The 27,156-nt window shown below is 54.8% G+C and overlaps 1 protein-coding gene across 1 annotated transcript; it reads left to right on the top strand.

Annotated features, from left to right (window-relative positions):
* The first annotated feature begins 125 nt into the window (after positions 1-125).
* On the top strand, positions 126-24,385 carry GYG2 (glycogenin 2). Its single transcript, XM_054585039.1, has 11 exons — positions 126-206; positions 650-786; positions 4,025-4,166; positions 5,583-5,757; positions 7,380-7,542; positions 8,577-8,703; positions 10,679-10,901; positions 12,521-12,694; positions 19,012-19,116; positions 19,959-20,066; positions 22,705-24,385. The coding sequence occupies exons 2-11, from the start codon at positions 780-782 to the stop codon at positions 22,864-22,866; spliced, it is 1,386 nt and encodes a 461-aa protein (XP_054441014.1). The 5' UTR covers positions 126-206; positions 650-779; the 3' UTR covers positions 22,867-24,385.
* Positions 24,386-27,156: the final 2,771 nt, after the last annotated feature.

Genomic DNA, 27,156 nt, shown 5'->3' with positions numbered 1-27,156 from the left:
GCGGCGTCCGGGCGGGCGGGGGCGCAGGGGCGGTGGAGACCCGCGCCCGAGGGGCTGGGCGGAGGCTTCCGGAGAGCGACCAATCGCGGCGCTCTGGCCGCAGGGCCTCCCGGGGCCGGTGGAGCCAGTCTGCCCGAGAGCTCGGGCGGTGCTGGGCGCGGGGACACGAGGGTCCCTGAGACAGAGGCCGCTGGGGCGCGCAGAAGGTGCTGGAGACCCAGGGGGCCGGGGGAGTGGGAGCCTCGAGGGCGCGGCTGGGGACGCGGGAGGGGCGAGCGCGCAGGGCTGCCCAAGAGCAGAGGGGCGGTGGGGGCGGGGGCGGGGAGCGCAGAGGTGGATCCGCGCGAAAAGCGGTAACCGGGGACGCGGGGACGCGGGGCGCGGAGCGAGCCGGAGGGACGGGCCGCCGCGGGCCGCACCGGACTCGGGAGCGCGAGGAAGTGCAGGGCGAGGCGGAGACGGGGGTGGCTCCGGGCCGAAGAGGGGGCCGGGGGAGCCCGCCAGGGAGACGGAGGCCGTCCCCGAGCGCGGAGGAGGAGGTGTGGGGCACAGGGGTCCTTGCAGGTGGCCGGGGTTCAGCGGCGGCCAGGGGACGCGGTGCGAGCCGTGGGCGCTGGGCTGGGGTTGCAGCCACGCGTGTGTCCCGCAGGCCTGGAACTCGGCGCGGGTCCCCTGGAGACTTTGCTGCTGCTAGGCCCGGCGCGAGCCCGGAGAGTGCACCCAGCGCGCCTCGGCGCCCGTCGGCCGCTCGGCGCCCACGGCGCGCGAAGCCTCGGACCATGCCGGGTGAGTCGGGGGCGGAAGCCCCTTCCGTTCAGCCTCTCTGTGCCTGAGATGAGGCTGCGCGCGCCGGGGAGACCCCCGCGGTGCCCCCGCGATCAGCCCACACCCCTGGGCTCCCATTGTCTGCTTCCCCAGCATCTCCCAGGTTGGGAGAAACTGGCGGCTCCCGGGGCGGTGGGCAGGAGGCTGTTTCAGCGCTTGGGAGGGGGCGGTTTATTGCCTGATCGGAGCATTCTGGTTTCATAATTCTGCTTCTGTCCCAAGTGGCTCTGGGGACTTCAGTGGGCTAGTGTCTTGGCCAGAGCGTTGAAGTGTCTCAGATTCTCGGGGCCTGGGAACAGAGGAGAGGAGGCGAAAGGCCGGTAAACTTTGGCGAGGCAGCGCCTCGGGGTTCTCCCGGGCTCAGGCCCCGCGCACGGTCGGTTCTGCCAACGGCGATCTGGGGTCAGCCGCTCAGCAGCTGACTTGAGATGCGGCTGGGACTTGGGCCGAGCCTCCTCCCAAGGGACGCAAGTTCAGCTTTATGGGTCTGCCCTTGCGTTTTGTGAACGTCAGATTTGGACTGTGGACTTCCGAGACCTGATTGGGGGGTGGGGGGCCGCCGTTTGCAACCTTAGGACAACCCCACTCTTGGGCTGGACGGACCACACCGGATCATTCCCAAGCACGTCTTTTTTTTTTTTTTCTTCTTTTTTTAAGAAGGTTGCTTTTGATTCAGGGAAGCCATTCGATAAATCTCCAAGGGGCTTCTGTGTGGGGTTCCTCCAGTCTAGCCTTGGAAAGAGAAATTTGGGGGGCAGAGGAGGAAAGGCCGTCTCCCTGAGAACAGGCACAGAAAGGACTTTCTGTTGCTCTGCGGAGGCAAAACCACACCCCCGCAGGGGGGCGGGGCCCACAGAATGGGGGCATTCAGCTGGGGACCTGTGGACACATCTCCATCAGCCGGGGACGTGCCGGGGACGTGGGTTTCCAGCCCGTCGCAGGAAACAAAAACACCTTTCAGCCAAGGGGAGAGGCGAAGAGGAAGCTGCCCATGTTATTTCAGGGGCCGGTTGGAAGGTGGGTTGAGCGGAGGCCAGGCCAGGGCTAGAAATAAACATCTCGCACAGGTTCGTTATAAAACTCCCAGCCGCCACAATCTTCAGGCTGCGTGCGGCGGTGCAAGAATATCTTTCTTGTGTTTCTTTTTGACCTGGGTTTGGAGCCCGACGCCAAAGTTGCTTTCCCTCTTTCCCCTCGGTGTCCCGGTTCCGCTCGAAAGAGGGCGGCCTTGGATAATGAGGTGACTGGTCCGTCGTCGGTCGCTTCTTCACTGCAAGGCCTTATCGATGAATTCTTCCACCCTCCGTTCCGTGAAATTCCCCTGGTCTGTCTTGGCACGTGGGATGGAGCTCCGAGCCGTGGATTTGCGACGTTGCGCATGCGCCCATGGTGGCCACGCTACAGAGTGCGTCTTTGAGGGTTGGAGCTGTGGTCTCGTCCTTGTGTTCGTAAGACAGACAGTCCGTGCCCATCGTCAGCGCAAAGTCGAGTCTCTTCATCGGCCCGGCTCTGGGGACGCCGCCCTGTCCCGCTCCGCCCGGTGGAAGCGGCACCTCTTCCTGCCGCGCAGCCTCATGCCACCGCTGTTGGCCTTGTCTCTTCCCCAGCGCCTCAGCCACCCGGGGACCCCCACACCTAGAAAGTGAATGCGGTGTTGCTTTAAGCCAGTTGTGTAAAACACTGCATAGCTAGATATGGAGATGACAGATGAGTAGACAGGTAGACAGAGAGAGATAGACGATAGAGGTGGTGATATTTCGATGCTGAACTGATGATGGATACACATAAATAGGTGGTAGGTAGGTGGAAAGATACGGGAGAGATAGGTAGATGGTAGACACATATATAGACGACAGAGAGATACATAGATGATGAAGACGTAGATAGAGAGATGATAGGTAGATATCGTTTGAGTGGCAGACTTCTGAAGTTGGCTGTTCGTAATACCCCACTCACAGCAGACATGCCAGGAATTCTCATAACGTCCTAATTCAAGCAAAAAACCTCCCCCAGACAAAAAGGCACCAACCGTGTGTAGGCAGGGTCCTGTTGGAACAGGCCCCCTTGGGAATTTACTCTGATGCACCATCAACGTCAAGGCGGCAGCCTCCGGGGAGCCGAACACGGAAGCCGCCTCGTCCTGGCGTGTTGAGCCTGGCCGGGGCGAGGGGCCTGCAGCGGGAACACTCTGGTCTTCCAGGACTGAGTTCTGTCTGTCCCCGCGAGCGCTGCGCGCTGCGCATTCATTTCCTCCCACCGCACGGCGCCCGCACCAGGCCCAGATTTCTCCCTGCCGGCCAGCGCCTCTGTCCTGGCAATCAGCTCCTGGGGGCCCAGAGTCAAAGCGTTCGAGAGTCCCTGTAACGGTTAACACCCCGCGTGTGCACGTAGACTTAAAACTGCCATAGGCTGCATGTGCTGTTTGCCTTTCTTTCTCTCCTGTTGAGACAGGAAATGGATGGAGAACTTTCGCTGAATGAAACAACGTTCTTCCCCTCCCTCTCCTCTGCTTCCTATACCCTGGAGCTGAAGTCTTTCCAACGACTGGTTTGCACAGGATTTAATCCGACCCTTTTGAGTTGGGGCCGGGGTGGGAGGGTAGGGGGGTCGGTTCGTTAGAAGTCAGATAATCCCATTGTTGCTGCATCTTTTGCTTTGTTTTCTTCAATGATTCAAATATTTGAGGTGAACTTTGGAGACTTTGGTGCAAAGGGAAAGAAAAGGCTGTAGCTGTTTAGCAACAGGAAATTTATTTTTATTTATTGATTTGAGAGAGAGAGACAAAGGGGGCGGTGGGGGCAGGGAGGGAGAGCGATCGATTTGTTGTTGCACTTACGCATCTTGGTTGATTTATGCGTTCATTGGTTGAGTTTCCTATGTGTCCCAGTCCGGGGCCGAACCCACACGTTCGGGGTGTCCACACGATGTTCCAGCCCACTGAACGCCTTGGCCAGGGTCTAGGAAAGTTTCATCGAACTCTGGTTGACTCAGCCTTGTGTCTAGGGTTCCTTTGCGTCTGTCGTGTGTGCGTGTGGGTGTTTAAATAAAAGGACATATATGAGCTGTTACCCATGTTAGAGTGCTGACCAGTTACTCTACGCGAGTTGGGAAGCTTAAGAGAGGAAGGGGGTGACCATCAACAGAGCTGTCCCACGCGATCCGCCAGGAGTGTAACCGCTCTTTTTCTATGCGTCCACAGTGTCAGACCAGGCATTTGTCACGCTGGCCACCAATGACGTCTACTGCCAGGGGGCTCTGGTCCTGGGGCAGTCCCTGAGGAACCAGAGGGCAACCCGGAAGCTGGTGGTGTTGGTCACTCCTCAGGTGTCTAGAATGCTCAGGTAAGACTTGGAGGGGTACCTGTGCCCCGCTGGCTACTCCTGTAGAAGGAAGGTCACCCTGAAATGGTTCGTGGTCCGGGACCGCAGGCAGGGATAGAATCGGGGGATGGATGAGGGATGGACGATGCGTAGATAGTGCAGACAGATACCAAGACTCTTTTGAGGGCCCGCAACCATTATTCAAGCAGGGAACTCCGCCCAGCTGTGCGCTCCACGTGAGAGCACTTGCACAGGTCAGTGTGTGTGCGTAACGCTTGTCGCCTCAAGGGTGGAAATTCGGAAGTCAGTGTGGGGGCGAGGGGAGCGTGGAGGGCAGCTCTGGCTGCCTGTTCAAGAGTCAGGCCTGAGCGTTGTGCTTCCCATGTGGCTCCGCAGCGTCTTCCGTTGCGTAGAATACATCTCTGCTTCCTCTTGAATAGCTGTCCTTGTGTTGGGTTGCGCCCCCTACACGTGGGCACAGGTGTATCCGGGTGGCTGTTCTGTGGACGAGAATTTTGATATCCATACAAACCCATGAATATTCCTTTTACACGTGGGGTTTCTGATCTGTTTTGTTGATCCAGTTCTTTCCGTTGTGGCCACGGGAGCTTCTCCTGGTCGGCTCTCCATATCCTTTTGACGTGCTCTTAGCTTTCCCACCTCTTCCTTCATTTTTGCCATCTCGAGATATTGTAGGCTCTGGCGAAATCATATTGAAGCAAAAATCAATAAATGGAAGAGATACCTTTCATTTTTTTAAAGGGTCGAGTCTTTCCCCACGTGACTCTCAAACTTGTACGCAACTAACAATGTGTGTTCTGGATACGGAAAGCAAACATCAGTAGACATGGCAGTGCACGCCAGTTCCTTGCTACCTGCTTGGCCTTCACTCCTCCCGGCCACCCGTTTTGCAAAGAGAAGCACCTTCCCCAGAGCTAACTCGAACCCGTCTGTCTAAAGACAATATTGTAGCGTTTGTCAGGTTGTTCGAGTTTGCGTAATTTTTGAGCACGAGTGAAAACATGTGCCAGGCTCTAGGGCATCCACGGAAAAAAGCCAGGCTCTGGGCTGCTGGCACCGTGGGTTGGAGATCCGTCCTGTGCACCAAAGGCTGTGGTTCGATTCCTGGTCAGGGCACTTGCCTAGGGTGCGGGTTCGACCCCCCATCGGGAGGGTATAGGGGAGGCAGCCGATCGATGCTCTTCCCATCGATGCTTCTCTGTCTCTCCTTTCTCTCTCTCTCAAATGAATGAGTGTATCCTTGGGGGAGGATGAAAAAATTAAAATAAAGCCCAACTGTGAAGACCCCAGAGCGTGTGGAGGGATTTGGATCCACGGTCCCTGTTTGCGAGCAGCAGCGGGGCGTCCTGGTGAAGGCGCACAGGGCGAGTCCGGCGCGGCCCGGCTCTCCTGGCATTCGGCACGTGTCTTTCCCAGGCTGATCCTCTCGAAGGTGTTCGACGAGGTCGTCGAGGTGGACTTGATCGACAGCGCGGATTACGTCCACCTGGCCTTCCTGAAGAGGCCTGAGCTCGGAGTCTCCCTGACCAAGCTTCACTGCTGGACGCTGACGCACTACAGCAAGTGTGTGTTTCTGGACGCAGATACGCTGGTGAGTACCATCGGGCAGTGACGACCCGCTGGCCTATGTGGTCAGAAATCCGTCCGAGACCACCCACACCCCCACCTTCATCCGGCTGCGAACGTGTCTTAGGGCCCCGCCAGGGAACACGCCTCTACCAGGAACATGGGGGTTCATTCTGTCAAAATCAAGCGTAACTTCCCCACCCGCCCTGAAGGGAAATCACGTTTCCTTCCCTAGGAGGGGCTTACGGTCACGTCTTTCCATCTACACAAAACAATAATTGCCCAGACAGCACCTTGCCCTGCTTGTGGATTGCATTACGTTGTTCGGATGGGACTGGTACGCCTGGATTCTTGAGCTACGGCGCCCCTCGTTGTCATGTTGGGGAGTGACCTGGGGCGTAGCGTGGTGGTCACTTTCAGAAGCGGCCGTGGGAAAGGCGGAATGTTAACCGAGGCGGGCGTGGGGGGTGCCCGCGGTGAGGTGTCTTGGTGGTGCCGAAGTAGCTCTCGGCAAAGACAGAGAGACTCCAAGGAAACTCAGAACCGTACGCAATTAGGGTCATCGTTTTCCCAGATGGAGCTCAATTTAGGCAGCCCATGGGTGTTGGATGGAAGGACCCTTAGTGGTCAGGCTCTGAGACACAGTGGGTTGCATGACACTGACGTCCCAACCTGTCTGCTCCTGAGGGTCCCCGGTTTCACGGAGCACGTTTGATAGAGGAGGGGCTTTGCAATTAAGGACCATGGAGGATACTCAGAACCTTGAGCAAATAACTGACTTTTAGAGTCGCTGTTCCTTCCGTCGCTTGAGATGCACGGAGACCGCTCTGCCTCACACAGTCCTCTCTGGGTCCCTTAATGGCGGGGACAGATTCTGAAAGCTATGTCCTTGGACGGGCTCGATGCTGCATCAACATTGTAGAAGTACTTAGCCCCGGCTGGGTGGCCCCACCTCCTTACCCACCTGGGCTGTACGGGCTGGCCTCCTGCTCCTGGCGACACACCTGTTCAGGTGTCACTGTCCAGACAACATGACAGTAAGTCAAGCACAAAAGAAAATGACGTCGTCAGGACACGCGGTAAACATGCGGTGTGTGAGGCGGCCGCCCGCGGGGCAGGACCTCCCGTTTTCCAGCAAACTTGTTTTTTCTAAGTAGAAAGGATACCCTCTCCAATAACAGGAAACATGGAGTAAACAGTAAATCCATGAACCGGGAATATCGTTGCGTGTTGCCGTTATCAAGTTTTATTATGTACGGTACAGAATGGCGTGCGTTCCAGTTAGTTTTTTTTTTTTAACCCGTCTGGCGGGAGGTTTGTTCACACCGCGCCCTCCCCAACACGTATGGGGCCTGTTGTGCTGCGTGTTCCCGTGTGTGACTTGGCCGTGCGTGCTGTGCCCCTCCGTGATCGGGACTTTCCAGTTCTGTGGGACCGTTGTCATAGCGTCTGTCCATTGCTGGCCCTAATGTTGGGTACGTCCGACGGGGCGGGCCTCCGCGGAAAAGATCGCTGAGGAAATGGGGCACGGGTTCCCGCCCCACCCCCCGCCCCGCCCCCAACGTGGCCTGGCCCTTCCTCCTGCCCGTCCTGCGGGCCGCAGGGGAGCCGCGCGGGGCTGCAGGTTCCCGCGTCCTGTCGCGCCAGGTGCTGTCCAACGTGGATGAGCTGTTTGAGAGGGGCGAGTTCTCGGCGGCCCCGGACCCCGGCTGGCCGGACTGCTTCAACAGCGGGGTCTTCGTCTTCCAGCCGTCCCTGCAGACGCACGGCCTGCTGCTGCGGCACGCCACCGAGCACGGCAGCTTCGACGGTAGGTGAGGGGGCTGCCCTGCCCGGGTGCGGGCCCATCCCCCGCCCGCCCCGTCCCCCCGTGGGTGTGCATGGCATCGTGCCATCCGTTCCGGACGCACGGATCGACGGGGGCGGCCCGGAGGGGGATAGGGAGACATGAAGTTGGATGGTCCGTAAAGACGCAACAGAAATCTGTTGAAAGTGTCTTGTACGCGTAGAAAGAAGGACTCCCAGTCCTGACCAGATGGAACGGGTAGGCACACCTTTCTCTCAGAGGCCAGATGACACATGTTTTAGTGACGTCCGTCGGAGATACCGGCCTGTGCCCCGCACGGTGAGAGCAACCCCTGCGAGGGCCTCCCCGAACGAGCGTGGTCGTATCTCAATAACGGCCTGGTTTCTAAACACCGGTGCCGACTCTTTGTTGCCCATGCCTTGCTCTGGGTCGAAAGGGGAGGATTAAATCGGGCCAACCAGAAGCCTGGAATTTGTCTGCCGGGCCGTGAACAGACAGGAAAATGGCTAGAGTTTTTGTAATGGAAGGAAATACTAGATATCACTGAAAAATGGTCTGTACACGCGTACGAGGACTTAAGGAACATGGTGGGAAAAGCTTCTCATGCCAAGACGGAATTCAGGGGTGCGTGGAGCAGAGAACTTTGGAGCCAGTAAGCAGTTTTATTATTAAGCATTTGGGTTACCCGTGGAGAATTCTGGAAGCAATAGGCACCTTTAAAATTCGTGGTTTGGCCTTCATGGTACTAGGTAGTAGTATTTATTCAGAGTATTAATGGTATTAATTCACGACCCTGCCGTGAGCGGAATTGATCAACAGTCATTCCTTGTTTTCCCGTCGATAGTAAATTATTGACCGTCTTCCCTCCCCGTGACGAATGCAAAATGAATGGCGTGGATTAAACTCAGCCTTTGAGACCATGATCACGCGTGAGCAGGCAGAGACTGAGGGGCTGGCCTTGAACGCCCTTCCGGCTGTCCCTGCCCCATGTCGATGGCCCCAGTCAGGCGCCACTAACTTCTCCGGGTGTTTGCTAGGCGCCGACCAAGGCCTGCTGAACAGCTTCTTCAGCAGCTGGCCGACGGCGGACATCCGCAAGCACTTGCCGTTCATCTATAACTTGAGCAGCAACACGGCGTACACCTACGGCCCCGCGTTCAAACAGTGAGTTCCCGCGGCGTCGGGGTTGCGGTTCCCAAATGGCCGCCTGGGGCACCCTGGGGCGGGGGTTCCTTGTCACTCCTTTGTGGACCTACGGAGACAAGTTGAACCAATCATGCTGGGCTGTTATTTCTCTTTTTACTCTCACTTTTTTGTAAGCCTAGAGCGGGATTTTACAGAAACTGCATGATGTGATACAGCGGTGACGTGAACGGGAACGCGTTACGTCCACCGCTTGAAACGATCAATGTCATTTTTGTGCCATTTTGGGGGGAAACTGCTCTTTTCAGAATAATTTTAATACCTATCACTAATAATATGCCGTCATGGTAGGGGATTACATGAATACATGGATCCTACCATGTTAGGGGTTAACTTTTTTGTTGTTCTTTTTTTAATGAATGGGTGAATGCCTTTGCTAACGTGTCCGTTTTCATGTCTGGCGCGGTCAGTATGTGTCGGTAGAGTCCACACGCACAAAACTCTTGGTCCTCGGTGATTTTTCAGAATGTCAAGGCGTCCCGGGACCAGAGCGCCTGAGCTCGGCCGCTGGAGACCACGTGCTGATAAACGGACACAGCCTTAATGCTACTAGGTAGTAGTATTTATTCAGAGTATTAACGCTATTAATTCATGACCCTGCCGTGAGCGGAATTGATCAGCAGTCATTCCTCGTTTATCAGCACGTGGCGTCTGCAACGAACCTGGGAAACGCGTCGGTCTACCGCGTGCCTTTCACCCAGGAGCCACGCTCCCCGGCTAGGAGGCAGGGTTTGCTACTTGGGCCAGGAAACACGGGACCCTTTTTCAGGTGTAAAGCACATCAGGCACGCAGACAGGTGCCGTGCAAACGCGGTCTCACCGTTTCATCAGACGGCGCTTACGGCGGGGTGGGAGGGATGCTTCTAACGGTGCCCGGGAACCCCGCGTGGGAATGTGGACGGCGGCGGCTCCTGTGGAAAACCGTTCGCGGGTTCCTCAAAACGCTAAGAGGCGCGCGAGCGTCCATCCCACCTAGCGTTTCCAGTTCCGGAAATTTTATTGATGCAAACAAAAGAAAAATAGTGTTGTGATCAGCTAGGCGGTCCTCTGTGGTCATTGCTGTGTGATGTAAGGGAGCCAGGATTTGGAAGCAATCTAAGGGCCCGTCAAGAGAGCAGTAGATGAAGAGGAGGCGGCACACACATGCAGGGGACTATTAGCCATAAAACAAAGGTGAAGTCTTACCGTTTGCGACAGCAGGGATGCACCTAGCATTTCCTAGGCTCCGGGAAGTCGGTCACACAGACGGACCAATACCCTGGGATTTCACTTCCATGTGGAATCTCAGAAACAAATACATGAACCACCAAAAAAAAAAAAAAGAAAAAGAAAAAAAGAAAAAAGAAACACAGACAGAGAGAACAAGCGAAGGGTTGTCAAAGGAGGGGGGACCTGGAGGAAATGGAATGAAAAAAAAAAACCCCTAAAAAACAACTCACCGAAGGAAAATGAAGGCATCAAAATGCCCCTGGGTGTTGGCAGTAGCGATAACAGAAAAGATAAAAAAGGCTGAGTGGGCTCAATGTAGAATATTGTAAAAGAAGCTGGTCCTCTCCAGGTGCAGCGGGCCTTGTGTACTAGAAAAACCACTATTGACGTTTTCCCTCCTGTTGTAAAAAGATGATAAATTTGGCTCCAGGAGTGTCGGTGTTTATAAAACCCTTCGTTTATTTTCCCGGTTCTGGGGATGATCCCCCCCCCCTCGGCTATGGTTACGCTTCCTGGTATTTCAGAAGCGCCGCGCTGCCCACATCGATCCTATTTGAAAGCCCATCCATGAATCTTAAACCCGTCACAGCAAAACATGATCTGTCGGCAGAACCCCTGCGTCCACCACGCACACGACGCGTCTTGGACGAGGCTCGCGGCGGCGGGGGGCTTGCTGGGCGGGCCTGCTCGGTGCCACGCGGAAAACTGCGGTGTGCTCCCCCCTCAGATTCGGCGCCGGCGCCAAGGTGGTGCACTTCCTGGGGTCCGCCAAGCCTTGGAACTACAAGTACGACCCGCAGACCGGCTCCGTGTCGCAGGACGGGGCGCGGCGGGCCCACCCGCACCAGCTGACCTTTCTGAACCTCTGGTGGCGCATCTTCCACCACAGCATCCTGCCTCTCTACGGCAGCGTGCGGGACGCGGAGGGACACGCTGCGGACACACACGCAGTGAGTGGGGCCGTCCGTCCCTGGGGAGGCGGCGGCTGCGGCTCCGGCTCCGGCCCGTAATACGGGGAACGATGGTTCCTAGACGCGTTGTAGCGATGACGCGCCGTACGGTGCAGTAACATTGCATGACTATGTTGTACGCCTAAAAATAACATAATACTGGAGGCCCCGTAAGCTTGAATTTTAAAAAAGGTGAGCCCTGCCGGCGTGGCTCTCGAGGTTGGAGCATCGTCCCGTGCCCCAAAACGTGGCGGGTTCGATTCCTTGTTGGGTTGCGCATGGCAGGCAACCGATCAATGCTTCTCTCTCTCCCCCTCCCTCTGTCCCCTCTTTTAATCCAATAAGCACATCCTCAGCTGAGGGGAAAAAGTATAAATAAAAACATTTTTTAAAAATAAACCAGGAGTTGAGAATGGAGAGAAACTGTCCAAAATGAACACGTAGTATATTTCCTTTAATATGCTCCGTCTGTCTCCACATAGTTTTTTTCCATGCAGAAAGGTGACCTTTTTTTTTTTTGACTCCAAATAGTGGCTCTCATCAGCAGAAATGCCGCTGTGTCATGTGCAGGACACATCCATAAATAATGCATAAAAAATAAATTATTTAAATGAGGTGCTTCATCAAGGCCAGCGCCTCTTTGATAAGTGGGTAAAGATGGCTGATTACCGTGTCATTTGAAGAGACATTTTCCACTTTAAATCCTTGAAATTGCGCTCCAAGGAAGCTTAGGAAAAGGGCTTTGGAAAAGGGTTAGCACCTCTCATTGTGGAAAAAACGGGATGATCAGCCTGTACCCACTAGACCATGAAGTGTCTGCCGCCGATTTGCTATGGAGGCATCTGCCTTGCAAAAGACCTTTTGAAATCAGGTCTTTGGAAAGTATGTCCCGACGAATTTTTAACCCCGCAGACTTACCCGTCGGGTGGGATTTATTGCACTGCACATGTATTTCTGTACAAGGATCAGAAATTCCGTGTATTGTGTGCGAGATGGCGAAGAATCCCTATCGGCGTGTCCACGACGGTTCTTCGTGTGCTGGCCCGGGGGGGCTTTGTTCTGAGGAGCCCTAAACCGTCCTCGGATCCCCGGAGGCGCGTGAAGGGGACTCCGTGTGTGGCCCTGGGCTGCGCGGGGCGCAGTGAGCGGCGGGGAGAGGGCGCGTCCGGCGGCGGTGGCACAGGGAGACCCGCGCAGGGCAGGGCGGCGGCACCTGCCTGGGCCCCCGTGTGCCCCGCCCCGGGGAGCCGGCGGCTCTCTCGGGCCCCTGTGTCGGTGGCCCCACGGGCAGCCGTGACCGTCTCCTCGCCCGGAGTCCTGCGGCCGCGCGGCTGCTCTGCACCGTCCGCCGGGGGCTGTGGCCTCGGACGCTCTTGTTTGCAGGCCCCCGGGCTCCGAACGCGGCCTTCTCGGGACGTGTACCGGTTATGTGCAGGTTTGGGGGCGAGTTCCACAAGCGTGGGTCGCGGGGTGAGCTCACGGTTACTACGCACAGATGGTAGGATTGGGGGGCGCTGGCCGCACAGAGAACGCGGGGGGACTTGGGGCTCGGAGGGCAGCCGGACGGTGGAAAAGAGCCCAGAAAGATCTCCTAAGCGCGTGTCCCCTTTTTGGTGCAGGCTTGCGTGAGGGGCGCTGCGGGGCCGCGTGCGACCTCGGGACCTCGCGCCGAAGGGCCCTGTGCAGGTTCGGTGGCGGGGGCCGGCCCGCCGTGGCCCCCGGAAGACGCTTCGGAGCCGACCGTGGGAGCGAGCGAGACGCCACCGTCCCCTGAAACAGTGCGTGCGGAAGACGTGAGTAGCTGCACCGCACGCGGGCAGGGTGGAACAGCGGGCAGGGTGGAACAGCCGTCCCTGGGCGGGCCGCGGGCCGGAGCAGGGCGCCTGCCCCCCCCCCCCCGCGTCCTGCGGGGGACATGCAGGGCGGGAGCCGCCCCTCGGCCTGCTCTGCGAGGGCGGGCCCTGCCTTTCTACAGGTCCTTGCGCAAAATTAAGCATCGTGGTAGGTCCAGCGGGGGGCGTCGCCAGAGGCCCACGCCCTGCTGCCCCAGACTCTCAGCGCTGCCTTATATATGGGGATGGGGCTTCGCAGGGCCCGCTCGGTGAAGCACCGGGGGTGGAGCCATCGCTGTGTGAGGCAGATCGATGTGCGTGATCCCTACCCGGTGCGCCCAGAACGCATTATATTGCACGTCCGGTGTGGTTGAAGAATAAGTTTTAAGCTCACGACCGCGGAGACCCTTGGGGGGCGGGGGACGGTGGATTCCAGAAGGGGGTCCAGGAGGCGGTTGATAGCCTCGCAAGGCTCCTTGGAAGAGGGAGATGTGAGGGCAGGTGAAGGGCAGGGGGCCAGGGCAGCGGAGGGAAGGCCCCTGCGCCGTTGGCTCTGGGCAGGAAACCCGGGCCCACGCCCTGTGAAATGCTGGGGCTCCCGGGAGCCGGGGAGGGTGAGGTGGACGTGTCATCCGCGGGCGCCTCCGGAAGGGACACGGCGCCGCCGACACCCGGGAGTCCGCCCAGGGACCCCTGGCCTGCGGAAATGTGACAGCCCATCTCCCTCACGTGCTCAGGCCCCCGGGGTGCGGTCACTCATCCTGGGAATGTCATACACACACCTAAGGACAGGGGTTCCGTCTGGTCTCCACGTTGGGGAACCGCAGAGCTTTCGGGTCCAAATACGGGGAGCGTGGGGCGCCCTCTAGCTCAGCGGCCAGGGCCCAGGACCCTGCGTGGTGGAAGGTCGTGCCAACCCCCTAACTTGAACGTGATTTATGGAGGTGAAGGTTCCCCCACCTGTTATTTCTGCGGAGGCTGTAGATGTCGGTCGTCAGACAAGAGAAGGCGCGTGCTGTTTGCAAAACAAGACAAAACAAAACAAAACAAAACCGTTCGATGAGGCAGCTGTGTCTCCACCCCCATTTCCGAGCAGAGACATGCGTGAATGTCCCGCGTGTGAAGATTTCTCATTTTAAATCCTCATGTTCAGGGTCCCGGAGAGTCTCCCGAGCATCGGCAGGAGCTCGCCGCTGGGCGTGGGTGGGACCACCCGGTGGAAGGCAAGCCCTCTGCTTTTTCAGGATTTCACGTGCTTTTCGGGGATCTGTTTCCTGCTGATGACAAACAGCTGTCGTTGAAGCGTGAGCGATGGTTTCTGGCGAAGGCCCCCTGTGTTGTCCCCCGCTACGGAGCCCTTTCCTCCAGCCCGCTTCGCGGGTTTTCAGCGTGCGAGGCGTGATTGCAGTCCAGCCTGAACCGCTTGAAAAGACCCTGTGGTTTGGCCAGGGACGAAGGACGTGGTAGAAAACAAAGTTTCCCCCCTCCCCGTTTTTTCCCCGGCTCCTGTAGCGCGGGCCAGGCCCTAGGAATGCGTCCTGTGAGTTAAATACAGAGCATGTCTGAGCCCCAGGAATGTGGAGTCTGGCACGAACCTCTTCTGTTATGTACAGAAAGGCTCTCTGCTTTACCACAAGGCGCCACGCCCGCAAGGCGATTTTTACAACACGCAGACCAAAAAGAACCCAGGACAGTGTGTAGCGGACCCCCGGGTTGGACACTATCCCTCCGAAAACCTTTGGCCCTGTAGACGCCACTTTGCTAAGTCCTCCGTTTTCAGGAAAGAGCCGGTCTTGCAGGCGCGGGAGTCACTCAGCCAAAGTCCCAGAGCAGGAAGGGTCCTCGTAAGAAATGTCCAGACGTCGAAGAGTTTTTGTGAGTTTGTTGGAGCCCCACGGGCGACCGACCGTTGGCAGGAAGCCGGGCCTCAGCAGCAGGCTCCCGAAAACGGCCGTTTCGCGCCGTGTTTTATACATGACGATCAGGAGAAGGCGTAAGAGGGGTCTGGGACATCCACCCGCGATCGATCAGGGAGGGGCTTCTAAGAATTTTGATGAGTTTGTTTGCAAATGAAAAGAAGAGTGAGGGGGTCTGTGGGCTCTGGTCTGGGGGGTGGTTGTGCCCCAGGGGTCTGGGCGCAAAGGGGCGTGACCTGACAGCCCCCAGGTGCAGAGACACGGGAGACTGTCCTCCGGGGAGGTCCCAGCCTGGGGCTAGGACTGGCCCCGTCACCTGCGCTCCGGGAAGTGTTCCTTGGAGACCCGCCTGCCTGCCTCCTTCCGGTCTGTTTGGCAGGTCCACACAGGACCCCCTGAGCTGCTCAGCTTTCGTACGCGCCCCATTTTTATCCCCACGAGCAGGCCGGCGAGGGACTCAGGGACCCCGGGAGGGGATGAGGGTCCCAGGGCAGGAAGGGGAGTCTGACACTTGAAGGAGCAGAGTGCTCTGGGGGCTTTGTTTGCCAAACAAACTGTCCTCATTGCGGAGGGCAGGGACCTGCCCCCCGCCCCCGCCCCCACAGAGCCCAGAGGTGGTCAGTGGGGGCGGGGGAAGGGCCGGAGGTGACGCACAGCCTCTTGGAGAAGGAACTACAGACTCCCCCCCGAAAGGCACATCGGCAGCCCGGGGCCCAGGAATGGGAAGTGTGCGCAGGAAAAATAGGACCAACACGAAAAATATTCTGCGCTGCCTGGGTGAGCCGCCGCGGAGTCCTTCCCGCCCACGTCCCTCCCTCTGAGCACCTGTCCGTCCTGGGAGGCAAGGGCTGGGGCGTGGGCTTCTCAAAATATCGCTGGGTGTGTTTCCAGTGGGTCCCTAAAAATGATCACGTTGAGACGGTTTTACAGCATCTGCCATACCGTCAGGATTTCATTGTTTCTGCTCCAGGGCGACTTCGCAATGAATTTTGCAACGCCACTGCCACCTACTGGCCACTTACTGAATGATGACTCTAGTTTTTTTTTTTTAATTTTTTAACAGTGGGGGAGGGGGAATGTTCTTTTTTTTTTTTTAAGTTATTCATTTTTGGTGTTTGTTTTTTTTTTGCCCCCAGGGTTCACAGTATGCCTTTTTATTCTCTTTTTTTCACCTTATTTTTAATCAAAGTTTTGGTTGGAGAATGACGTGCGTAGAACAGAGAGCACACATGGTAAGCATCCATCTTAATGAATCTTCACGGTGAAAAAGCCCACAGAGCCGGAATGCGGGCCCCGAAAGCCCCCTGCAAGGACCCCTTGTCCCATCCCAGGCACCAGGGAAGGCTGCCGGGAGTGGGAGCAGGGATAGGGTGATCGGGGACCCCAGCTGTGGAAGATTCCCGCAGAGAGTGTGCGCAGAGGACAGCTTGTACTGTCTGTCCAAGACGGTGGGGGTGGGGGCTTGCAGGTGTCCTGAGGCGGTTAGGGTGGCGGTAGGGTAGCATATTTGGGTGGGTCTTGCGCAAGCGACAGCTTGTTTCGCGATCATCTTTCCGGTCTGGCGTATCCTGTTCCGTAAGTTCCCGGAGCCTCTGTGCCTTCCGGGCGCTTCCAGGAACTTTCTCGTCCTGAGGATAAAGGCTCACAACACAGTTAGGGTTGGCGTGCTTCGTGCGGTCCAGCCGGCTCTGGCAAACAGGCCCCGAAAAGGCCGCTCCGGTCGCCTTCACTAGTATCGCTTACTAGTGTGTCCTGCTAAGCCCCGTACGGGAAATCCCACAGCAGAGTTTCGCGTCTGGTCTCTCTCAGGGGACACACCGGTGCCACGCACCCATCTGCCTGCGTGGACGCGTGGTTCATGCGTTCTCACGGGCCGTCATCGCATTGTCTGGAGAGACAGTTTACGGATGAATTCTTCCATGGACGGGCCCTTCGGGGGGTTGACCAGCCCAGATACCACCACCAGGGACAAACTTGGGGGCATTTTCTTGTCCTGTGCGTGCACTTCTGGACAACTCGTCCTCACGGCGCGGTTGCTAGGTCCGTGGACACCCCTGGGGACCCTGAATATACAAAATCAGTAATAAAACTTCCGGGGGGGGGGGGCGGCCAAGGCTTTTCTCAGAGGCTGTGCAGGATCCAAGGGGCCTGTGGGCTTTCTCTTTTGTCCCCGCAGGGGACAAAACAAAAGATGACACATAGGATTCCATTCCTATAAAAATTATAGAAAGTGTTCAGTCATCTACAGTCACCCACGGGTGAGGGTTTCTTAGGGACGATGGAGGAAAGAGGGAGAGAGTATAGAGGACCCTTTATGGGAAAAAGAGATATTGACTCTCTGACTTCTGTGTTAAAATGTGCTGACTGGTCCAATGCAGTTACATTCGATTTACAGTGTCCAAATGATGCCTCAAGAAACCCGTTGGCCAAACAAATTTAAGGTTACTCTATGTTCTTCACGCATGGATCTCATTGTTACAAAATATTTCTACTGGAGTTTACTGCCTTAAAGCTTTGTTTTGGTTAATATTTATAGAGTCTATTTTGTCCTACATATTTTTTTCCTATCACCTTTTCTGTCTTCTTACACTTAGGATGTACTTTCTAAGAACCTTAGAATGGGGTTTTCTTTTTCTTTTTATTCAGTCGAATGCTTTTGGCTTTTAACTTGGATAACTTGTTGACATAGTATAGAATTCCTGGTATATTTACACCTAAATCTATCTCTTGGTTTGCTCTCCATTGTCACCTGTTCTATGGGTCTTTCTGTCTTTCCTTGTGTGCCTTTGGATTATATAATTGTGCATTTTTATTTATTCTGTTCCAGCCTCTACTTACCTATCATTCGCACTCCTTTATTTTTTAGATGCTTACCTAGAGATTCTAATTCTCATCCTTCACGAGAATATATCCGAATAAAATTCTAAAAAAACCTCCCATCCTTTGGTGCTTTCTGGCCATCGAAGAACCCCAGACTTGCAGAGCAAATTGCAATCTCTGAACATATGATGCAGGGACCGTTGATTTATCTTTATTTTTCGGCAAGAAGTTTTCCTAGCGGTAGCCTGCCCGTTGGAGGCGGAGCTGGTGGGAAACGGGGTGTCTCGTTGTTGTGAGGCTGGTCTGTTTCTGGTCCCTGTTTTGGGGGATCCTCGTGATGTTGGGAGGGTCCCCGAGCACACCTCACCGTTACAGGGTCCTCGCTGTGGGGTCCTCGCTGCAGGCACGTCTGGCTGGGTTCTCAGCTGCAGTCCTCAGTGGCCTCCAGGCAGAAGAACATGCCGGATATAGTCACTTACCTACACATATTTTACATGGAGGCATGTATTCGGTCCAGTCCGCTTCGCTCTTTTTGGTGGGAGACTTCATAGGAATCAAGCAGCTTCCCTCCTGGCTGAAAATGGAAAAGTCCCACCTTCCCGATTCCAGGTCTTTGGAGTTTCCGCCTCTGTCTCCTTTGCGCGAGGAAGCGTCGGAAGCGCTCCCAGTCCCTGAGTGTTTTCTCTCCGCGTGACCCTGAATGCGAGGCAGCTGTGTGGGGGGACGGCCCAGGGATACCGTGATTCTCCGAAGAGAAAAATGGGTCGCGCTTGCAAAAGCCCCCCGGGATACCTGTGCGTTCCTAGAGTTGCCTGCCGTTACCCACACGCTGGATGTGCACCCCACCGTGGTGAACGTCTTTCTTTCCTTCTAATGTTTTATATTCGGAACAATGCCAGGCAAGGCAGTGGACAGAATAGGACAGCGCACAGGCGTACGCGCTTCTCCTTCAACGACATCCGTCAGGTGTCAATGTTTTGCTCCCGGTGTCTTATCTACTCTCTCACGCACACACAGTTTCCTCTCTGAAGCATCTGAAGGTATGTTTCCGACCTCAGGAACCTGCACCCCGAATACTGCAGCGTAGCTTGGCGGAGATCAAGGGAATCCTTTTATACACACCGGGCAAGTTCACCCTCAATACGACGCTCTTCCCCGAAGATCACCCAGGACATAAATCTTCTCTCTTGTCCACATGTCCTTTCTCTCGAGTTAGTGAAAAGGCTCTTGTCTGCGAATCCTCTCTGTGCTTTCGGTTGGCAGACCCCCGTGCTGTCTCCTCAGGGCCGTGGGGGAGGATTTGTCACCCGCGCCGCCTGGCTGCCCCTGCCAGGACGTGAGGACGCGGTGCCCCGGGTGCGCCCCTAGCGAAGAAGCCGGTGCGGCCGTCGGGACCGCGGCCCCCTGCCCCATGCCTCTTCCTTGCCTCCCCCAAGTTTCCTGCTGGAGGACGAGGGAAAAACAGCAGGGTGTTTTCAGCGAAGCCGCATTCCTTTGCCTGAAGGTTTTGCTAACGTGCTTTCGTTATTTTTTTTATAACAGATGACAGGTTGCCCTGACATGGAGAGCCCCACGGGAATGATGCATGAGCCAGTCTCCCCGCCTGGCCCCCCGCCGGCAGACGTCACACAGACCCCCGGCACCTCGGTACCCTCCCTTTCCACTCTTAGGCACGCCTGTCTCTCTCGGGGGTCTGGGCATCTCAGCCTGCTGGGTCCACGGACTCTCACAGAGAATGCCCCGTGGTTTCCATGTTCACCCCATGACTTTCTTACTGGTTTTCCCAGGAGGGAGAACGTGCTATTGGGATCAGTCTATTCACTCTCCAGGTGCACAAGGCACTGGGTGTCTTCTCCCATGGTCCCTGCACGGCTAGGGTGTGTTCCAGGCCATGGGGTCATTCTCTTCTATGTTTGCGAAGAATTAGAACAGAAAACACAGAGCGTCGATATGGCAGAGACATGTCCCTTGATTAAAAAAAAAAAAAAAAAACACGATTCGAGAGCCATGTTTACTATCTGGACGTCACCAGGATGAATGTGCCTTTTTGTTTTTCTAAATTTACCTTCCCGAATCTGGACCGCGTTACCTCGGTCCTCAGAAGGTTGAACCCAGACAGGCCTGTCTTAGGGAAACGATCCGTAGAAATCAGTCTACGGAAGATCGAACAGAGAGAGGGTTCCTTACTGTCCCGGAAGACTGTCGGAAGAAAATGCCCCGTAGGCGTTTGATAGGAGCTCCTGGAATTCGCCCCTGAAAGTTCCTGTTGATGCAGGTCATCCAGGCTCATAGCGTGTCATCCTGTGTCAGGAACGCCGGGCGCTCAAGAAAAGCCAAGATCTCAGCCCGTGTAGACGTCGCAGAAGGGCCGCCCAGCATGATGCGTTCGTGGTCTCTTATTCGCACCCGGAAGGGTTCTCTGTCATGCTGGCTTAGACCACAGTTCTCTGACCCTCACCCCGGACTAACGATACATGTTATGTTTCTAGCAACTGCCGGATCAAACTGGAGGTGGCCCCGCGGATGCATCTGTAGAACTAAGCCCGGAGCCCCCTGTGCTGTTCCCCAGGGATCCCAGCCCTCAGGAGGCGTTGGAGGTGATAATTGCATCCTTTGCTCGCTCAGGGCTGCTGCTGGGTGCTGGGTGCTTGGCGCTGTCCGCCGGCTTGGCTGCATGCCTATGTTACCTGCACTTCCGGCCACTCTTTGTCGAAATCTGGAGTCTTCCTGCCTCTGCCGCAGCCTGCGGTCCACCTACCTTCTCTCCGGCCTGGGTGGCGGGTTCACTTTCTCTCTCCTGTCGTTAATAATCCCGCCCTTTCTCACTTTCAAAGCTGTTTTGCAAAAGTTCCTTGATGTGGAGGAGCAGTGCTGTGTCTTCCTGTAGAACAAGCTCGGAAGGTCACGGCTGCGCTCTGTGGTCGAAAATGGCGCCTTGTCTAAAAGCTGGAGAACTGGGGGGTGAATCTTCAGTCCAAACCCCGCAGGCAGCGGTTTCGTCTTCTTCCCGACCCTTCCTCATACACACACGGTCATCTCAAACTTCCCTCTCCCCACACGTGTATTTAATAGGAGCATTTGCTGATACCTTTTCAACGATGACTTAATAACAAACACAACGTGGTCTTTAGGTAATAGGAGCGCTAGCCTTGTAGCTGCGTGTCGGAACGGCTTGTATTGAGCATGTGTCCTCTTCTCTTCGAAGTCTGGATGGCTTATAAAGAATAGATACTGACGTCTCACTGTTCTGGAGGGAAATCCAGGATCGGGATTCCCGCAGACTCGGAGTCTGGAGAGGGTCCCTTTTCTGGTTCATAGGTGGCTGTCTTCTCACTGTGTCCTCACCTGGTGGGACAGGTGGCGGAGGATTATGAGGTGTCTTTCATAAGGACGCGGATCCCATTATGAAGCTCCACCCTTAGGCCCGCCTCCCAATTTCATCACCGGAGAGGTTGGGTGTCAACGTATGCAATTCAGGAAAGGCACAAACATTTACTCTATAGCAACACCTCCTTGGGGATGGACCTGTGATGTGTTAGTCTGCACGATGCATTCCCCAGAATCGAGCCTTCCAGGAGATGCGAACGCTTTTTCGCCCTCTTATCTTGTCCATCTAGTAAATGCTGAAGGCCATGTCTACAGCTGTTGGTGACGAGGTTTCTCCTGGAAGTCTGCTGGTTAACGTGTGCTGTGAGGGTGTTCTCCTCCATCACCTGTAGCCCCTTGATTGTGATTGTGTGGGTCCACGCATCAGGTGTGAGTGCGTACCGTGGTCGGGGAGTGCCGTTGGGCAGATCCGTCTCGGACAGCTCAGCACTGTGGTAGGTGTGGGACCTCAGGGGACTTCGTTACCTCTTCTAAGGATACAGGCGGTGGCCCGGCTATGCAGCTGGGTGGCTTAGGGGGCAGGAGACCCGAGAATGATCTTGAAGAGTCCCTCAGTACGTCACGGCTCTTAAAGATGAGCTGCAGCCCTGCCCGGCTGATCCCAAGAGGTGGCCCGCAAAGCAATCAGCCTTCCGGGGCAATGGCCCATGCCCGGGGTGGCACCTGGTGCCACCCTCTTCCTATGTGTATCTTCGCCATACCGTACGTGACACAATGCAGGGTTTTGTGTGATGCCATTATATAAAATCGGGGCATCTTGTTTCCTTAGACATTTATGTCATCTTGTTTCGTGGATGATGTGACCGCCACCCCGAGTTCTGCTGAGAACTAGGGCGAGTCGGGCATGGTGAGTGCCGTTAATTCCAAAATGTTTTCGTGCCCAAGAACTCACCGAGCCCACGTGTGAGAGGCGTTGAGTGCGGAGTGAATCTGGAAGAGAAGATTTTCCGCTCTTGCGTTTTGCTTGATGGACAAGGTGGCTGCGTTTGAACAAAATGCGGGGAGGGCATCCAGAAAGCAGACCTTCTCTGAAAACACTCTTCGAAGCCGCTGTGGCACATCATCAGGGACAGAGACGCTAATTTACGTGCCGGGCCTCTGGTGTCCTCACACAGCACCTGGGATACACCAGAGTCAGTTCTTTTCCATGTGTATATGTGTGTGTGAAGTATTATTTATTACCAACACACACACATTTTTGAAAGTCTTTTTCTAATCCTTGGTAACAAATACTTAAAGCCCACGTCTTTATTATTTTTGTTGGCCCATCTGAGTGTGTGAACGAGGGAACTCTGTGTATGTGTGTGTATGTGCCTCTTTGTGTATTTGGGTAGTCTCCTAGGACCCTAGGAAGCCTACCATTGCAAGAAGGACATTATTTAAGTCTCTCTTTAAATACCCTCGGCAATAAGTCCAAAATATCACAGCTTTTATTTACATAAAGTGAACATTTTTTCTTCTTCTCCCATAGTTTGCAGAACGATATTTTGTGGATGGTGTGATTCTATGTGGTAATGCAAAACAGAAGTTTTCTGTCCATATCGGGGTGGGTGTGTGTGTGTGTGTGTGTGTGTAAAATGGTCCAGTGATAGGCGTGAAAACCATTCTTAAGAAAACATGAACACATGCACAATTATATTTTATAACCTTTAGCCGCAGGCAAAAGGCAGGCGTCTTGTAAGAATACGACTTGAAGGGCCTCTCTTTCTCCTTTTCCATCCTGTCCTGTGACATGAAAACTTCCATCTCGCTCAGCACGCCGTCCCTGAGAAACAGGGTCCGCGTGGGCAGCGCGGACGGTGGGAGGGCCGCTCCCGAGACGGTCTCCCGTTGGCTTGTGTTCCGCAGGTCGGCTTGGCCATCTCCATTTCCGAGATCTCCATCGAAGAGAAGGTCCGGGCACTGAGCCCCGAGGAAGAGAGGCGGAAGTGGGAAGAGGGCCACATCGACTACATGGGCAAGGATGCCTTCGCCCGCATCCAGGAGAAGCTGGACCGCTTTCTGCAGTAGCCAGGCCGTGGAACGCGCTGCTGCGTGGATGCCTCTCCTGGGCCTTCCGCGGGGAAAGCCTGTCCAACCACGTGCCTCTATTTGTGCTGATTCAGGGTCAACCAACGTGTGTGCCTCACCAAGATCACGGAGGGCTGCAAAAGCCCAGCGTGCAGCCCGTGGCGGATCCAAGCTGCCCGCCCCTACCTGGCTCCCTTGGGATCGTCTGTGGTTCTCACCTTGTCAGCAGAACCAGCAGATGGAAACGTCCGGTGGGCTCTGGACCGTGGCCTTGCCCAACGGAGCTGTGGCAGGTGCTACTGTGTTTATCTGACATAAGACTCAGTGTCAACACAGGTCTTCTTCAGCCCCTAAGCAGATCACAGCAGTGATACGTATTCAGTACCTCGGGAACCCTCAACGACGGACGTCTTCTCTATGAGGACGCAAGAAACGGTCAAACGTCTTGAGCATGAGTTTAGACTTTGCAAAGCGTATTGGACAAACACAGCAGCTGCCGTTCCTGTTCTGTGAAACCCTGCCATCAGCAGACTCCTGATGTGGGCAACAGCAGAGATATCTGGCACCGGTTTGAGATACGTAACCTTTTCTGAACGGGTCTACTGACTGGTTTAGAAGAACCAAGGCTTTACCCCACGGGATGTCCGTGGAGGACCCACTCATGGTCACGGGCTCTGGAGAGGCCAGGAGGAGGCAGATGCGTGTGCCGCCCACGTCACTCATGGCTCCTTGCTGCGTCTTGCTACCTCAGTTCCAAAGAACATTTCGACTCACGGTTCTGCAAGCCATTTCAGCTCGGCTGTTTGGGGAGAATTCTCACTGTTTTGAGCCTGGACCCTTAATTTCATGAGGAAACCTCATCTTCAGAAGTATCCACATTCTGTGAACTCAGGCACTGTGTTTGAACACCTCCCGGTGTTACTATTCCACACCCACTGCAATTGTTGTCATTAAAAACGGACATTGCTGTGCAAAACAGCAGGAAATGCGATTTTTAAAATGTGTGAATGGCTTATTTATCAGGCACCTGCTGTTGAAAAATCCGGGTTCGTTAGACGCAGGTTGGGGAAGAGGTGAGAGGGCTCTGCTGAAAGCCCGCGGGTGCGTTTTCACCTCCTGGGGCGGTGCTGTGGCCGACAGCATCCGAGCTCATGGCTCTGTGGCGCGAGCTGCGGGGTGAGCTCCTGCAAGCTGACGGGTGGCTTCCCTTGACGTCTGGGGGCATCGTAACCTGAAGTCACGGATAGTGTCATTGAAGAGCCATAGGGACCTAGCCTTAGGCAAGGCGTGTGGGATGGGGGTTGACCATCAGAATAACGCCCTCAGTTTGTCCTACGGAGAGAATGTTGGTGCGCTGTGCTCTGGTGTTGGGGTAGGAAAACCCGAAGCTTGAGCCAGGCATATCTGAGAGGGTAGTTGTCCAAATGAGGAATATTTGAGTCTGGCCCAGCATCTCCAGAGAAGAAGAGTTTGTGTTTAAGGGCAGTGCTGTGCTGCTTATGGAATGCGTTCAACATGCATGTCGGTTTCTGCATGCCAGTGTTGCTGGACGGATGCGAATGCGTTCAGAGTAGTGTTCGTGGTCTCCCTTCTGGTGTGCCTTTGCGTGTGCTCTGAGAGGTCAGAATAAAAGTTTTTCAACAGAGTGAAGGGATGTGGCTACCTACCTTGGTTCTATAGTTAATGTAGGTTACCAAATGGGTTTTCCAAAATTGCTGGTAACAGTAGATCACTTAGGCGAGGGAAGCTGCTGTTTTTGTAGCATTTGACTCCATGCATCCATTGTCCACCATCAAATTATTCATCCATCCGTCTGTCCCTCTACCTTCCATTTATCTATCCATTATTCATCCATTCATTGACTCACCCACTCATCCATCCATCCATCCATCCATCCATCCACCAACCTACTCACCCACCAATCTACCCATTTATTCGTTCATACATTGGCCCATTTATACATCCATTATCAGTAGAACATCCATCCATCCATCACCCATCATTTACCCGTCTACTCATGCATCTGCCCATTATCCATCCGTCCACCATCGAACAATCCAACCAACAACCCACTCATCCATCCATCCATCCATCCTAGGCTTATTGTGGTCTCTCTATGGCAGACACTGTGGCATGTTCTAAAATAGGGCACAGGAAGTTCAAGGACATGTCCATGACCTCTGAATAACATGCATATAAGAGGCCTGGCAGTGTTCTGAATCCCTCCAATGCCAGAATCTACTGCAACATGTCGGCACCGTGGAATTAATACAAGTTCAGTCTCTGAGAGATGTGGTCCAACCGCTACTACGCCTAACGCTTTGGTCCATGGAAAGGACTTTATAAAACATCTTCTTGTTCTAGAAATATTTAATGCTTGGGGCAGAAAGCAGCCGCGTGGGGAGGAAAAGCCTTTCCAGGTATGTGGACCTGGCCGGATGGGTTAAGATGTGTGATGTGTAGTTTTACAGGAACGAAGGATGCTTTTCTTGGTCTAACTGCCGTGGGCAAATCCTGCAGACGCGATTTCCTCGTATGTAATGCCCAGAGACAGTCTTGGTGCTGATGAGTTTGTGCGTGGAATTGCAAAGACAGTGAGGCAGGATGTGTTGCTTTTGGCTCCCAGTCCTCCACTATACAAAACGGACCCATGATCCTTTTGGGTCTCACAGAGCGCTGTTCTTGAGCGTTCACATCAGAACAGTGTTGGGTTGTCTAAAAACTGGATGGCTTCTATACCAACTCCACTCTCCTAAGAGACAACGTTGGGCTACATTTCTTGGCACAAAAAACAGCTATTGAAACACGGTGGTGCAGCTCCAATAATACCCAGTGTGTGAAACATATTTTGCAGATAAGACACATTTTCTTTTGAGTTTAGTAGCAAAAAAAAAAAAAAAAAAAAGAGTAGTGGTATTGCAAGATCACTCCCGTTAGTAACCAAAATAATGAGCAGAGAATGAGGAAGGGAAACAATAGTCAAATGTTCCGCAGAAACAATAGAGAGAACCCCACGCGGGGAGTCACCTAGTGCCTCTGTGTACCTTTGCCGGTCTTTTAGCACCGCGACCTTGGAAATGCTGCATTTGATACATTTATTTTCTCTTTTGTTTGCTCATTTATTTTGTTCTTTAGATCCCACATGTAAGTGAAATCGCATGGTATTTGTCTCTCTGGCTGGCTTATTTCACTGAGCATAATACCCTCTCGGTCCATCCATGCTGTTGCACATGGTAAGATTTCCTTCTTTCTGCCTGAGTACTAGTCCATTGTGTACATGCACCCTGGCTTTTTTATCCATGCCTCTGTGGATGGGCCCTTGAGCTGCTGCCAAATCTTAGCCATTGTAAATAACGCTGCAGTGAACATAGGGGCGCACCTACTCTTTCACCATATTGTTTGGGTTTGTTCAGATATCCATCCAGAAGTGGAATTGCTTAATCAAGTCCACTACAGGGACTATAGTCCACAACAGTGTTATAAGTATGTTTGGTGCCAGGTGGGTGCTGGAAATATTGGGGGGGGAGGAGCACTTTGTAAAGTATGTGATTGTCTGAACACTATGCTGTACCCCTGAAACTAATGCAAACTCATACTGTACACGGTCACTGGAAAACCGTTTAAAATAAATTGAAATTCAACGAGAACAGAACTTGTTGAAAAGATACGCGTATTTCCCAACTTTCTAAGGTTGCACGAGAGTTGATTTCTCTAGAGACGTTCAGAATCGTCTAACCGGCAAGCAGTCCTCTCCCCACCTGTATGTCTACCCTGAACTCTTTCTGGGAACCCCTTCTTCATGGCTGCTCCCTGGCCCGATTCAGCCCATGGCCTGAGTGACGTTGCCTCTCCAGGAACACAAGCCCATTCACGTCCATCGAGGGTCTCTGCTTGGGTGAAGAACACTTGCCTCCCGCCCCGCCGTCTGTCAGCAGCCCCGGAGGCGCTCCTAGAATTGGACACGAGGCTGACCTCTGAAACAGGAGGGGACTCTTTGGTATTTCCCACGCTGTGATGGAACAGCTGGGGCTCTGTCCTCTGATGAAAGGTGTCTCCTCTCTCCGTTCAGGATGTGGGTGCCAGCGGCGGCGTTGCCGCGGCCTTGCTTGCACAGGATGATGGGTGTGTGGTGAGCACGCAGCGTCGTGCTGAGATAAACGGCAAGTTAAAGAGAGAGAGTGGGGAAGAGGCAAGACCAAGAGCCATCTGCGGGAGCAGGTAGAGAGCGCTGCCCACAGCCCTGTCAGAGCACAGGTGAGCCTCGCCTAGGTCGCCCTTGGGTGTCCTTAG

This window comes from Pteronotus mesoamericanus, unplaced genomic scaffold (assembly GCF_021234165.1).
Source record: "Pteronotus mesoamericanus isolate MK-2021 breed Mesoamerican mustached bat unplaced genomic scaffold, CSHL_Meso_final contig_80, whole genome shotgun sequence".
Classification (NCBI taxonomy): Eukaryota; Metazoa; Chordata; class Mammalia; order Chiroptera; family Mormoopidae; genus Pteronotus; species Pteronotus mesoamericanus.
This window is presented reverse-complemented; position numbering and strand designations above follow the sequence as displayed.